Source organism: Accipiter gentilis, chromosome 23, assembly GCF_929443795.1.
Source record: "Accipiter gentilis chromosome 23, bAccGen1.1, whole genome shotgun sequence".
Classification (NCBI taxonomy): Eukaryota; Metazoa; Chordata; class Aves; order Accipitriformes; family Accipitridae; genus Astur; species Astur gentilis.
This window is the reverse complement of record NC_064902.1, coordinates 3,064,035-3,078,016: the sequence shown is the minus strand read 5'-3', so window position 1 is coordinate 3,078,016 and position 13,982 is coordinate 3,064,035. Positions and strand designations below refer to the sequence as shown.

General features: G+C 44.1%; 2 protein-coding genes across 3 annotated transcripts in view; both read right to left on the bottom strand.

The window, feature by feature from the left end:
- The window catches only part of VGLL4 (vestigial like family member 4), a 92,188-nt gene extending 86,966 nt beyond the window's left edge, over positions 1–5,222 (bottom strand). Inside the window, exon 1 of the mRNA XM_049826796.1 lies at positions 5,155–5,222. The gene's annotated coding sequence lies outside the window, so the exon portion shown is untranslated. The remainder of the gene's footprint in view (positions 1–5,154) is intronic.
- Positions 5,223–6,123: 901 nt separating this feature from the next.
- TAMM41 (TAM41 mitochondrial translocator assembly and maintenance homolog) overlaps positions 6,124–13,982 on the bottom strand; it is a 37,164-nt gene continuing 29,305 nt past the window's right edge. Inside the window, exon 8 of one of the 2 annotated variants that reach the window (XM_049826789.1) lies at positions 6,124–6,935. In XM_049826789.1, the coding sequence (XP_049682746.1) occupies positions 6,910–6,935 (26 nt within the window). In that variant the 3' untranslated portion in view covers positions 6,124–6,909. Of the gene's footprint in view, positions 6,936–8,672; positions 11,864–13,982 lie in introns of those variants that run through there. The other variant, XR_007509306.1, reaches the window with a different exon arrangement.

Here is a 13,982-nt window from a genome sequence, read left to right as displayed (position 1 = left end):
AAATTTACAGTGATGAAAGTTACCTTCAAGGAGCTATAAACTTCCGGATTATTTTTCAAACAGTATGAAATCCCTCTCTCTCTAAATTAAGCTAACAGGTCAGGGATAGCAGTTCAGGAAAGAAATAAAGATTGCCTACGAGAATGAGAGAGGACGAATCTTCTCTTAGACAGTTCAAAGCTTAAAAACCTAATTCCATCTCCGCAAGGACAGCAACTGCTACAGCTACTCCAAAGCAGCCTTCAAAGAACAGCCTGGTCATCCTCAGAAGGAGTCATGTTTCAGAAATGAAAGAATCGTTCAATTTCCAGGATTCTGACAAAAAAACCCAACAAAACAACAGTTATAAAGCAGGCTTCTGGTAAAAGCCAGCTAATTCTCTGTGTGAGAATTAGCACAGAAACCTGTCTATCCAGCAGAAACTAACCTGAACCAAAGTGGAATTTTAATAAGTATCCCTGTCAAAAACCAACTCTCTAGCCTATATGCAAGCATTGCTCTATACCCAGATCTCATAAGGGAAAACAAGTGACTAGCAAAGTACAAGTACACAAACTTAACTCCCTCTGGATAGATCCCATTTAAACACTATGGAAACAGTTTCATAAGTATCCTACTGGTTACAAAATCTTAACTGCTAGATTCAAAGAGAGACAAGCCAAAAGCACTTTTACAAGCACTCAAGATATTGTTATCTACCATAATTTCAAATACTAGTTTAATATCTTACTCAGTCCTTTTATTTATCAGTTACTGCTTCCACTCAACATTCCCCTAGCCTGTCATCTCACCTACACTGGCAGCAAAGAAACATTCTGATAAACGGTGAAGACACAGAATGTAAAATCATAAAGGTACAATGTCTGAAAGACAAGTTACTAAACACTGATCCACTAGGAAGGGGTTTTTTTGTGCAACACTTGAAGAACACAACACCCATTAGTGTAACACATTACTTTCCCTCTCCTTTTCAAGCTTTTGCAAATTCCATGCGCATGTGAAGTACTCTCAGCTTTGCAAAGACCCGCTAATGTTTTTTTGGAAAACTACAGAGAAATTAAAGCTTTTGAAAATGAACAGTTAAGTGATTTCATGAATTTATACAGTACCTTCCAAGCATCAGGGAAAGCACGTGGGGGGGGGGGGGGAAGAAGTTGCTTGTTTGAAACTTAAGTAAACAGGCAGTAGAGAAACCGGCACCAGAGACTAACTGCAGACTGAACAAAGACATTTATTCAGTCCCACGAAAATTATTATTCACAGTGGGGTATGTCAGGAAAGATTTGAAATAAAGAGAAGAACTTTATATAGGATTTTTAAAAAGGGGGCAATAGCAAAGGGACAGAAGAGAATGAGAAACATGGGAAGATTATGTTTGAGGCAGTAATCTTCATTATGGAGATAAGATGGCTTTCATCTAGAACGGATCTTAACTAGTACCTGAAGTAACAAGTTAGATGACAGAAACAAGGAAAAAGTTGGGTGGGGAGAACAAAAGGCCTGTACAAAAGACATGCTGTGAAGATAAGAAAAGTCAGAAGAATTCAGACACAGTTTGGACACAAAGATCTAAAGAGAGGTCACAGTCATAAGGATACTTGGATAACAGGTCTGACTGACAAACAGAATAGTGGCACAGCCAACAGCCATTTTGCAAACACATTAATAAGAAACATCTGAAAGCAGACACTAGTAAGAGGTGTCTCTTAAACCTGTGGAGGGTGAACTAGAGATAGGCATCTACACGATGCCAAGGAGAAAGAAAGGCTGAACCTTTCAATGATGTACAGAAAATTCTGGTACTTGCATTTCACTTGTCTGGTGAAATTACAGAGATAAGGTTGGAGGGAGAAGAAGTGGAGTAATAAACAAAGACCATTATAACAAAATGTGAAAGAAGAATAAGACACTCGAGAAACAATCACAAGTGAGGACTAAAGTGAAGTAAGTGTAGATAAACCCCAAGTATAGGGAAAACAAGATTAATCGAAGAGCAGGGTCAAACAGATCAAAAGCAGCTCACACCTAGGAAGACACAGGCACAGCACTTCCCGGTCAAATTCATAACCAGAAAGTACCTAGAGAAAGAGACTCCGGCCGATTTCAATGGAAGAAAGCTAAACCGAAGAGGAAATCCAGACAGAACTTATCAGCACAATCAATAAGTCTACAGAGGAAAGGAAGATAAAGCAGCAGTCTGATGTAAACTACGTCAACATCTTTTATTTTTTAAGCTAGGAGAGAGTAAAGCATATTTGTACTGTGAATGAGAATAACGATAAGCACGTTGTATTCAATATGTGTTCTCAATAGCCACAATACATTTAAATTTCTTCAGCTGCACTTAGATCAGAGCTTCTACTTACGGATACATAAATCCTGTGTTGAGATACCCATGCAAAACATTAACCCTAAGTGCTCAGAGTTTAGAATGTGATTACCATGTAGCACTGATCAGCCTTCTGCATTTACAACTGACAGCCTTCAGAATGAGTTCAGCCTACTTGGCCAAAATCATCGAAATACCACTTTTCTATTTTTTTAAATGTATTTATTCAGCACTTTCGGGGTTTTTTTACCACGCTTGTTTTGCATGTGGAAAATGTGTTTGAACAGGCTAATCTTCAAACAGAAACAACTTAACAATTTAACTTATCACACAGAAAATTATAAGCTTAAAGCAAAGCTTTGGCATTTTACCTTGTGCGTTTTGTTTTCTTTTTTGCGTAAATCCTCCTTAACAAGGTAACATTCTAAAAAGAAAGCTATAAGCAATGGTATTTGAATTAAAAGCTATCAAACATCAGAAATTAAAGGTGGAAAAGTCTAACCTGACCATGTCTTGTATCTACAAGATCGCTCAAGTCCATTCTACGTGTTATACATTCTGCTGCAAACATATGATAAAACATCTAACCACAGTAAAAATAACTGAACCGAAACTACCTTTTATAACAGAAAACTTTCAAATATATCTGAAAGTAAACACATTAACCACCTTAGTGTCTCCATATTGTTTTAGTTATCAAAGCCACATATATTTAAACAAGAACCTCCTGATGCTTCAGAACGTGAATGCACTTCTTTGGTTAACATGCCCCAAAGGTCTGTACCAATGATTTTTCTATCCTGGTTTAGTTACGAGCCGCATTTTATACTACCAGATCTACCGTCAGATCTACCTACCCCTTTCAGCACCACTTCTGGGTGCTCATCACTTAGGCACCGGCCTAATTCCTACTCTAAGGTGGGTGTAAAAGCTACGTGGTAGCATTCATCTCACCGAGCTGTTGGTGGGCAGAGATATGGAAGGTTAGCAACACAGCACCCCGCACTGCAACACCCTGTCCCCATTCCCCACAACGCGCGTTGGAGATGCTGGCAATTCAGCAACAACTGTGTCAGCCCAGTAGTTTGCTTCAAAAAACAATGCAAACGCACGGTGTAGACGCACCCGAATTCTACCAAGAGCCTAACGGGCCAGATCTGTGCTTTATTTGCGACTGAAAGTAGTTCTTGTAACTGATCGCAAAAAGCCTCACAGCCGGATCCCGGGTATCGAGGTTATAACTGGCGTATCAACGAGAAGAGAAAGAGATGTAGGGAATTTAAGCAAAACATGCTCTACATCAGAAATACCCTCACAAGTAGGCAGATAGGAAAATACAAATGAAGGCCAAGGAGTTTGGAGAAGAGCCCTAAAAAAAGTTTATGTATTATTAAGGCAGGAGAGGCAGATTGCTACCAGGCTTTTTCCAGTTTTGGATCTAAGCGTTCTTCTTAATACCACTGCCTGCAAAGAGAATTTCACTCAGGTTTCACAACCTACAGTTTGTTCCTTTATGAGGAATGCTTTTCAAACAACTCCCTCGTCTAAAGTTAGAAAAAAATCTGATAATTTACCCTGCAGAAGTTGTCCTGGAGTTCCCTTGGTCAGTCAGCCCTCTTTGGTTTAATTAAAAAACATCTATTATTTCTTGTGTTTCTGATAACCCTGAAGCACCAACGGAGTAAAAAGGAAGTGAGCTGGCTTCGTGGTTTCTCAAGTGTCAGTGGAAACCGTTGTTAAATTCCCATTCATCACACTTTCAGAAAAAGGGTGAACTGGTGTCACGTGCAGTCAGCTCGACTCAGAAAATTAATTGCTTCTGATTACATCTGGGAAACATAAAGCCAGCTCGACTGAACAGTCTGCCACCGCGCCGCTAAAGATCAAATTAAAACCAAAAATCCCTACGAAGGGAATGTACTAGACGCAGAGCCGAAAGCCTGAACTGTGCCCTCCGGACTCATCCTGGAGGATTTCACCACAGGAGCCTCCGCCACTGACGAAGTTCCAGGGATTTCCCCTGTAAGAAACAGACGCCCCGTTGTGAATGTAAGACGGCAGCGTCCAAGCGCGCCCACCTCGCTCCTACGGCTCCGAAACAACCCTCCGGGCAGGCCCTCGGGGCACGACCGTCCCCCGACGCCCACCCCTCGCCCGAACCTGCGCGGCATCCCGCCCCGCGGGGGCTCCGGCCGCACCGGCGCCCTCCGGCCCCCCGGGCGGCCGTCCCTCGCCCGGGACACGACCCGCCCCCGCTCCCCTCCGCCGGGAGTGCGGGGCCCGGGCGGGCCGCGGACCCGGCCACCGGCGGGAAGACGCGGGCGAGCTCGGGAAAGCCCCGCGGCCGCGGCCGCTCGGTTCCTCCCCGCTCCGCGGCCGGGGCTGAGGGGGCTCCCCGCCTACCGCAGCTCCCTCAGGGCGACAGCGGGGCCGCTCGCCTCCCGCGGCCGGCCCGGGGAAAGTCCCGGGGGGCTGCCCCGTCCCGTCCCGTCCCGTCAGGGCGGCGGCGTCCCGCCTGTCAGCGCCTCCGATGGCGCCCCGCCGCCGCCGCTCCCCTCAGAGCGCCCGCCGCCGCCGCTCCCCTCAGCGCGCCCCCGCCGCTCCCCTCAGAGCGCCCGCCGCCGCCGCTCCCCTCAGCGCCCCGGCAGCGGGGAGCGAGGGGACGCGCTCCTCCGGGCTGAGCGCCCGGCCCCCGCCCGGGGCCCACCGCAGTCCGCGGGGGCACCTGTCCCCTTCCTCTTCCAGCCGGCGCCCCGGCCCAGGCCCGGCTCGGCTCCGCTCGGCGGCCGGACCGCCCCGGCTCCCCGCTCCCGGGGCTCACTCACCAGCGTGCTCCCGGGCGAGCGGCGGCCGAGGGCAGGGGAGCGGGCCGGGGGCGGAGAGGGCTCTGCGCGCTGACTCCCGGGCCGGGGCCGGGGCCGGGGCCGGGGCGGCGGGGCCGGGAGCGGAGCGGAGCGGAGCAGGCGCGGCGAGCCCCGGCGCCGCTGGCCCCGGCGCCGCTCGCTGCCACGGGCCCGGGGAGGAATCCCAGGAATGATGGAATTCTCCTCCTAGCAGGTGGGGAGAGCGGGGCGGCCCCATTGGCTGGGCCCGGCTATGAGGTCAGCATAATTAGGGTAATGAGGCGCTGACATCATATCCTCGCAGGTAGGGAGAGAGCGGCGCAGGGCGGCGAGGAGGAAGCCGGAGCCGCGCCGAGCCAGGCCCCGCCCCCGCCCCGCCAGGCCCCGCCCCCCGCCCCGCCGCGCACAAAGCGGCCCGGCCCGGCCCGGGCCCGGCAGCGGCTCGGCCGGAGCCGGGGCCGTGCGGGGGAGGTGGGGGTCGGTCACCGCGCCGGAGATCACCGCGCCGGCCGGGGGAAAGCGAGAGCGGCCGCGGGACCGTGCGGGAGGGCACGAAAAAAAAAAGGCAGCGAGGAACTGGCCCTGGCCGTGCCCGCCGAGAGACGCGAAAGGCGGCTGGGGTCGGGGCGCGGGCGGCTCCCAGCCGCAGTTGAAAAAAAAGGTTTTCTAGACCTAAACTTTCTCTTAAGAACAAAGGATAAGCGATTTTTAACAGCGGAAGTACACCGCATGCGTTTCAAAGTGGAGCGCACCGTCACTCAGCACCTGAGAAACCGCATTAATAGCCGCACACGCAGCCAAAACCGGCACAACCGCCAAAAAGCAAGCTTTGCCGAGTCCAGGGTAGCGCACCCCAAACGGGCTGGAGGATGAGGGAGCTTACGTCCGCATGATCGGTGCAAGTCGAAGCTCCTAGGGCTGAACCGATGAAGCGTTTTATTTCCTGTTTGCTGCTCGTACTCCTCGAGCAAATAGTCTTGCAGAACGAATGAATCCCTTCTTGCATTTGATATGACTCATGCAGCCGTCCGAGGAAATTGCCAAAAGTCAGGCTTGTGTGAAACTAAAGCTGAGCTATCACGCCAGTCAACAAAGAGCTCTCCCGCCCTTCCAGTTCCAGAGTGCGAGCTCCCAGCTACAGCGACAAAACATCTGAAAGTTTGCTAGTAGGCGGGATGATCCAGTCCCTCAAAACTGGATTACTGCGACAAAGATCGCACCTGCTCCAAGAATCCCAGCGCCTCCCTGGCACGCGAGTACAGCACGTCCTCCGTCATCCCCATTGCTCTGCAGCAGCCTTCGTTCCAGGTTTGACATTTTCAAGACACAAGAAACGGAGGAGCACGTCTCGCTAGAACGCTTTGCCCATTTCGAGTAATTTCATCAAATTAAACTGTCAGACAGCTTGTACATATATAAGAACCACTTCTCTGAAGCTGAGCTAAGACTTTATCACTGTACTCTGAAGAACTCGGTAATTCTGTTTTCCGCAACCGGCATTTTGGCTTGCAAAAATTAATTACAGAGCCGGAGGAGATAGGGGGAAAGCAGTGTACTCTCGTGCTGTTGTCCACATTGAACATCAGTCATCTACTGGAGAATCGGGTTCCATAACGCTCCATTTTACCTTTACAAACGCCGCAGGGAGCCGAGGTTGCTTCAGGCAGCTCTTGGAATCCATCGCAAAGGGAAAGAAAGGGACAACAAATCAACCTGAGCCGCGCCACAAAAAAAACCTCAGGAGTGCAGATTTGTGGTGGAACCTGAAAAGAGCACAGGGCAGCAGAAATACACAGGGTCTCAGGACAATTCTGCTCATGGTATTTGTCCTGTCCCGCTCCTCCTCCTCTCAATGTGACAGACATATACGCCAATATAATAAATGCAGAAGCATATAGTGGCAGCACAACTGTCTGAGTTTTCTCAAAGAAAAAAAGTACCAAGACACAGCAAGGTTTCTTTTAGATCCTGAAACTGGGATTTACGTATGAAAGAGTGGAGGGAGCGCAGCTCCCCCGTTTACCCAGAGGTGCAGCCAAAGCAGCAGCCCAGCCAAGTGGTGTGGGAGGCTGCATGGAAGGGAACAGTCGGGGATGAACCCACACACCCTGCGTTTTGATTCCTTGAAAGACTCAGAGTCCATGAAGGGTCTGTGCTGTCCAGTTCCAATTTAAAAAAAAAAAAAAAACAACCCAAAACCCCCCAAACAAGCTATCAAAATCATGCAAGAATAACCGATACTGATATATTTTCATATCCTTGCAAGGACAGGTCATGAGATCTCAAGGCCATCAAAAGCTAGCCAAAAATGCATTCCAAACACTAAATGAAATCCAGATTTAGACTCAACACACTCAGTATATCTAATAGAAAGATTTCGGTTGCTAAAAAACTGAAAGGCATGTAGTCTAAGAACAACCATAACCGTTATGTTGTACATTTCTTAAACTCATCTGTGACACAACAATATATGGTAATATTTATATTTTTAAAAGTTGATATTTTATTAATAGACTACTGGAAAATATTTTCATTACCAGCAAGCAGAACAGGAGTTTGCTGATCTAGTATTTGAAAAAATGGCAGTCAAAATAGTAATGTAAAAATTATTTGAGAAAAAAAAAAAAACCTGACAAGAAAAATACTATGACATACGGAAAACAAAACGAAATCTGAAACAGACATTGGTACATATCATGAGAATGGATTGCTGCACACTAATTACAAACCTTTTTAATATGTATCTTCCAGAAAAAAGTATGCCACTCCTGTTTACAACTGCTGGAGGGGAAGAGGTTGGAAGGGTTTCTTTAAACAAAGAGATAGAGCTCCTGGGACAAGGAGGAGCTTGAAAAAGGAGAGGTCAAAACAGCTTTTGATCCTTTGGATATGCTATTACAGCTCCCAGCAAAAGTTTTAGAACAGGATATTTATTAAACAACTAAAGAGTCTGAGGGAACACCAGCTTTCTGGGAACGATGACCCTGTGCATTCCCGTACAAACACTGCTAGTACAGACTTCCCCACTAAAATTAGGTGTCAATGCTTGTTAAAACAAACAAACAAACAAAGAATTAAGTGCAAGTTGTCAAATGTTGGAAATCTTCGAAAACAAATCTTAACACACCATAAGAAAACCTTGTTGAAGCTGCCGAACTCAACACATTTCAATGCTTAGCCAAGTTGTTCAAAAGGCAAATTCACAAATTAGTAAAGCAAAAACAATCTCGTTTGATGAACCATATTTTGGTTTGCCTAAGTATTAAAATTTGTTTTCCATTTTGCATGTACTTTATAACTGAATGATATCAAAGGCTCTTTGCTGACTCAGATACCAGCAAAAACATACTTTGTTGAAACACAAAACCTGACCGAGACAGTTGAGGGTTTGTACCTGAACTAAAACAGAAGCAGTGCTTCAGTCCAAACTCAGGCACCCAGGCAGAGCACCCAAGGTGTGATTCAAATCCTGGGACAGACTCCAGTTGCCACTCCTGTTTCAAATGTATAGTAATCACTGAAAAATTAGTGACGTTCTCCATACAATATAGCCAATGCAACAGAAGAAGCTTTAACCACTGCCATGAAGGAGCCAGGATTGTGAATGACTCTGCATCTCGGCTGTAGCAGTATCAGCAGCATCTCCTAACTTTTCCGCGGTGGAGGATGACTGTCAAGCAAAGATTTGCTACCCTGAATTGGTGTAACAGCCCACGTCCCCTGGGCCCACTGGACACGTTGCAGAACAATGTGTTCACGCAGTTTCACGGAAAGACACCAGTATTTCACGAGCAACAAAAGTTGCTAGGTCATTTCTGGGTACATTTTGAGAAATTTCTTTGAACAGTGACCACTGTTGCACAACTTGTTTTAAGATTTTTTATTTATTTATTTAATTTTAAATATAGCAGAGGGAAAGGACCCAAGGGGGGGGGGGTATGGGAGGGGGAGGTGTTATATCAATTGCAGTTGCAGCCTACAGGGAGATCTGATGGCCTAGTTCTGCAGACCCTACTCAACCATTAATCTTGTAATTATTATTGAAATTAAGCCTGACATCTGTTCCATGACAAACTAAGAAAATAAAACATTTCCACTATAATAACAGTTGGTTAAAAATGCCTTGGGCAAGTATCTCCCTACATGTGGGCCACAGCAGGGATATGCCTTTACTATTGTGAAAGACTTCAGTCTTAACTAGACAAGGATACTCAATGTGGAAAGGGACTCAAACCTGTTTTGTTAAACTATTTTCAAGTGATTTCAGCTTGTAAGGCTAGCAGCAGGGGGCACATGTATTTTTTGACTGAAGCAACACACAGCAAGTGTAAAGCTACAAAGATGGTTCTTTTTTCTTTAGGTGCCCATCTAAGGAAGTAATGTGCCAGATGGCATTCACTGCGTGCAAAAGAGGAATTTAATCGGAGTTCTTCTAATTTCTTACCGCAACCTCACTTTCGTTTTTCAAACTGCAGCAATTCAGATACTTCTGTTACAACAGACAGGAACACATGAAGTTACCTTAAGTCTGAAGAGAAGCCCAAGATATACTAACCTGTGCACAAAGATTATTAAGTTCGTGCCAAAAGCAAACACTTTTTCCAAAGCTATCACAAAACATTATTTGTCACAGGCTTAATAAGGTAAGTCATTGCTTCACAATATCTGTCAATACGATTGCAATGCATGCCTCCATCTATCCACACCATCTTTTAATAAAATAGGTTAATTTTACACCAAATGACAGCAGCTTTTAAAATTGTATCTCAAAATAGTTTATCACAAACAAATTGCGTCGCCTCACAAGCAAACATCTTTTCTTCAATGTTAACACTGCTAAACTCTGAATCTAAAACTCTTCCCTGCAAAAATCTATTCATTTGCACTGCACCTCAAAGCTACCTTATATAAAAAACACACCCAAATTCAAAACACTGTAGCACATAAGATTTTAAAAGACACTTTAAATTTTTTTGAAGATTGTTTATTATTTCATTAGACCATAATGTGTTAAATTGCAGTAATTCCAGACAGACAAGTTGATCCAAACTGTAAGTTGATGGGGATGGTTATTTATTACCTGCTTCAAGACAAAGCTTGCCCTCTTCGTAATTGTCTGCCCCATCATCCAAAGGAAGATTAAAAGAGACAGTATAATTTCAGTTGGAGCAGGGTCATAACAGCAGCATAATCTTCAAGCAAACAATGAGATACTTTCAAACTCAAACAGAAATATGAATACCACTAACTCTGTTCTTTCAGAACATTTAACCACAGGTACTTTTTACTTGCTTTGTTCTAGAGAAGAGGAAGATTCCACCCTATGGAGGTTCCCATAAGATGAAGACAGACAAGATAGCTGAGCAAAAAAAAAAAAAAAAAAAAGAAAAGGCATGTCAGATTAGCAAATTAAAAGCACCCTTTGGCCATAACCCACTGGGTTTAATTTGTTAGAGTTTGTTAAACACCAATAAAATGACCACAACTGGTTCACAGTAAAACTCTGGATAGCAAACTCAGTGTAAAAGAAAGGTCAGTATAATCAGTGATACACAGATGTAGGTAAATATTCAGAGTAATCTATTTATTATACACTTCTTTTCTGATTCTGCCCTTCCTCCTGTGCAATAAACACATACATGTAATAGATTTAACTCCTTAGGAGATTTGTATCGTAACTTTTATATAGGACAAGAAAAACTTTAGTGCAACTGGGATCATTAAAATCCGGAACAGATCGAAGTTCACGATTAGATGAGAAATTATTTTAGGAGTTTACATTCTAACTCACTGTAAGCTACACCATTTACATACATTTCAAGGCTGTAAGAAAAGGTTGTTTAGTCACCAGAATTTCTTCTAAACCAAAGACATCAGCAGTAGGTCACTGGACAAAAGTAACACACTCGCCTAAAGGAACTGGACACCAAAAGACTGTGTAAAGCCCTTCTGAATATCCCCACCTATCAGCTCAAAGATGCATTGGGGACTCACACTGGAAGAATCAAGCTAGCAATTTCTAGACTAAGGTCAGTTATCTCACCAGAACAAGTGGGCTTTCTCCTCAGGTTTCCAGATGTGCCCTTACCACTGTGATTTCAGAATGGCTTGCAGGAGGCTACAGGTGACCCCAGCACACAGCCTTGCTGCCTGCAGTCCCTGGGTTTATTGGGGAGACGGGAACAGGGCTGGAAGGCACCACACGGGCAGCTGCGCTAATGTAAGTGGAACATCGGACAGCCATCAGATCATTTTAGTCATGAACTCAGAAGGGGTTGGGGTTCTGGGTTTTTTCCCTGTTGTTTTCAATACAAATAACACAATCATTTTCAATTTTATATTAGGAAGAGAATCCCGCTGAAATTAGTCACAAATAAAGTAGAGACAAGGAACAGAGAAGATACATTCTCTAAATAAAAGTAAAGCAGAAGAAAACAGATGCTTTGCTTTAACAGCATCTATGCAAGTGCAACCTTTAAATATAATCCACTTCATTTTGTAAGAAGTTAAAGCACAGTGATGTAGTTTCATCATCTACTGTTGTCTGTACAAACTCACCTTCCAATATCAAACTGCTACTGACTCAGTCTTCTACTTGGCAATTTTCTAATCCAAGGATGCAGGGTCAGAGTTAGCTGTGAGTGTGCAGAATGTGCACAATCTCATCTAGGATGTAAGCCCCAATACCAGACTTGGGAGACAATTAAAAAAAAAAAAAGAAAGAAAACAAGAGACTGGCTAGATTTTATTGAAAATAATTTGGTTTTAAAAAGCTTTGCCCCAGACTGTAAAGCTGAAGCACTATGACTAAGACAGCATCATGAGACAGACATTGGCAGGCTGCTTTGTATCAGCTTTCCCCCTCTCCTGCACCACTTCTCGAAGCATTCTAAGAAGCTACTAATTTCTTGGATCTCACTATTGTCTTGTACAGGGAGTGAGCCAGACATTTCATCACTGCATAGGAGCAAGACAACTTGAGGATAGCAACGTTAAAAGAAAAAAACCAAAACCACAACACAACCCACCCCCCCACCCCCCCCACCCCCAAAAAAACCCAAAAACCCACAAAAAAACAAACACAAGCCAACTACTGAATGCCCCCTTCTCATGCTTCACTACTGATTTTAAAATAGGAGGTCTGGAGAAACTTTGGCAGGAGGCAGAGATTAAAAAAAATAATCCACTGTGTGGGAAAACAACCTTTCAAATTTACCAAGTATACCATAAAGCTAGATAGATTCCATGTAAAAGAAGTAATACAAATTAATTCAATAAAGCCAAAATGAGATATTTAACTAAGCTATTTACTTAGCTTGGTTAATTGAGTAGGGGAGGTATCTTAAACATCAGGCTCAAGTCTTTCAAAGAAGGTCTTGCAGTACAACAAAGGCAAGTGAAGGAACCAAAAGACAGATGGTTATGACTTTTTTTTTTTTTTAAAGACAGTCCCTGATGGTTGCAAACCCCTAAGAATCACATTCTATTCAAATTTAAAACCATGAAGAACCCTCTATAGTGATTACACTTGCATGAAGATTCAGTCAGATCAGAATATCGGTCTTTGGAGCTGCATGACCTCCATTTTCTCAGAAAAAAAAAAAGTGCATAACTGTCAAAATAGCCATCCACCATTAATGAAAAGGTTTTGGCAGAACACTGGATTCTGAAGGCAAAAATGCCATGTAAGTTCTTAGACTAAAGATGTAACTGAAACATTTGGAGTTCTCATGAATAATTTCGGAACGTATAGTCTGAAGCTTCCTGTTCATGTACAAAAACTTAATCCATTTGTTAACGTTTCTGATTTAACAAGTCTGAGTAAGAGGTTAAAACATGCAAGAGTAAAATGATTACAGCCTCTCCCTAAAGTAGTCATTAAGTTCAGGATCAGCTAGCAACTGTGCTGTAGATTTTTATCTAGAAAAACAGGTAAATAAGGTCACTGCAAAATTTTATGAAATCACAGTATCAGAAGTGACAGAGCAGCTGTTCACTCAAACAAAAAAATATACCAGAAGATATCTATACAAAGGTAATGTCTCTTCTTCCTGCAGTGGGTAACACAAAGACAATTCATTTTCTACACATTCAGAATATATGGCCAGCAGAAGTGAATTTGAAAACGAAGAATGCTTTGTCCTCTGTCAACACCTTACCCATGAAAAACTATCAGACACACAGTGACCTGACATTCTGACCTTCAAAGCATATTTCAATTTCAATTCTATTTTTAAATTAATTGCTGGGAAAAGGCATGAGTCACAACCCTGCTTGGATCCCCCTCTACTGGACACTCACCAAGTGCTATGTTTATTCTAAAGTTTCCCAAGTTGGAACAGGCTCTAGCATTACCTCCTCATTCAATTTAAAGAACATGGACCTCACAGTTCAGTTCCCTAAGCCACCCAGGAATACTGGCTTCTATATCCCCCTGTATCTTCCCAATTTGGCAAAGATGTTTGTTGCAAAAAATCAGGAAGCTATGGGATACTATAAAGTCCAGCTCTCCAATAGAAAGGAATCACACTTGTTTAGCTGTATGCTACCTAGAGGCACCTTGTTTATAAGGTTGCAGCTGTTACTCTCCATCTGTTAGTCAAATTCACTGACATTGAAGGTCAACCAAACCTAAAGAGAAACCTTGCTCAAGCACAGGTGAGAAATACAGTCTCTGCAGTTGAAACAAAGTCAGGTGCATTCAATACATCTGGTATTTGAACAGTCATATAGCCAGCCACCTGGAGGAACTCAATACTCAAATACTTGGAAAAACGGGAAATGAGCAAGTGATAAAGAACACATCTTAC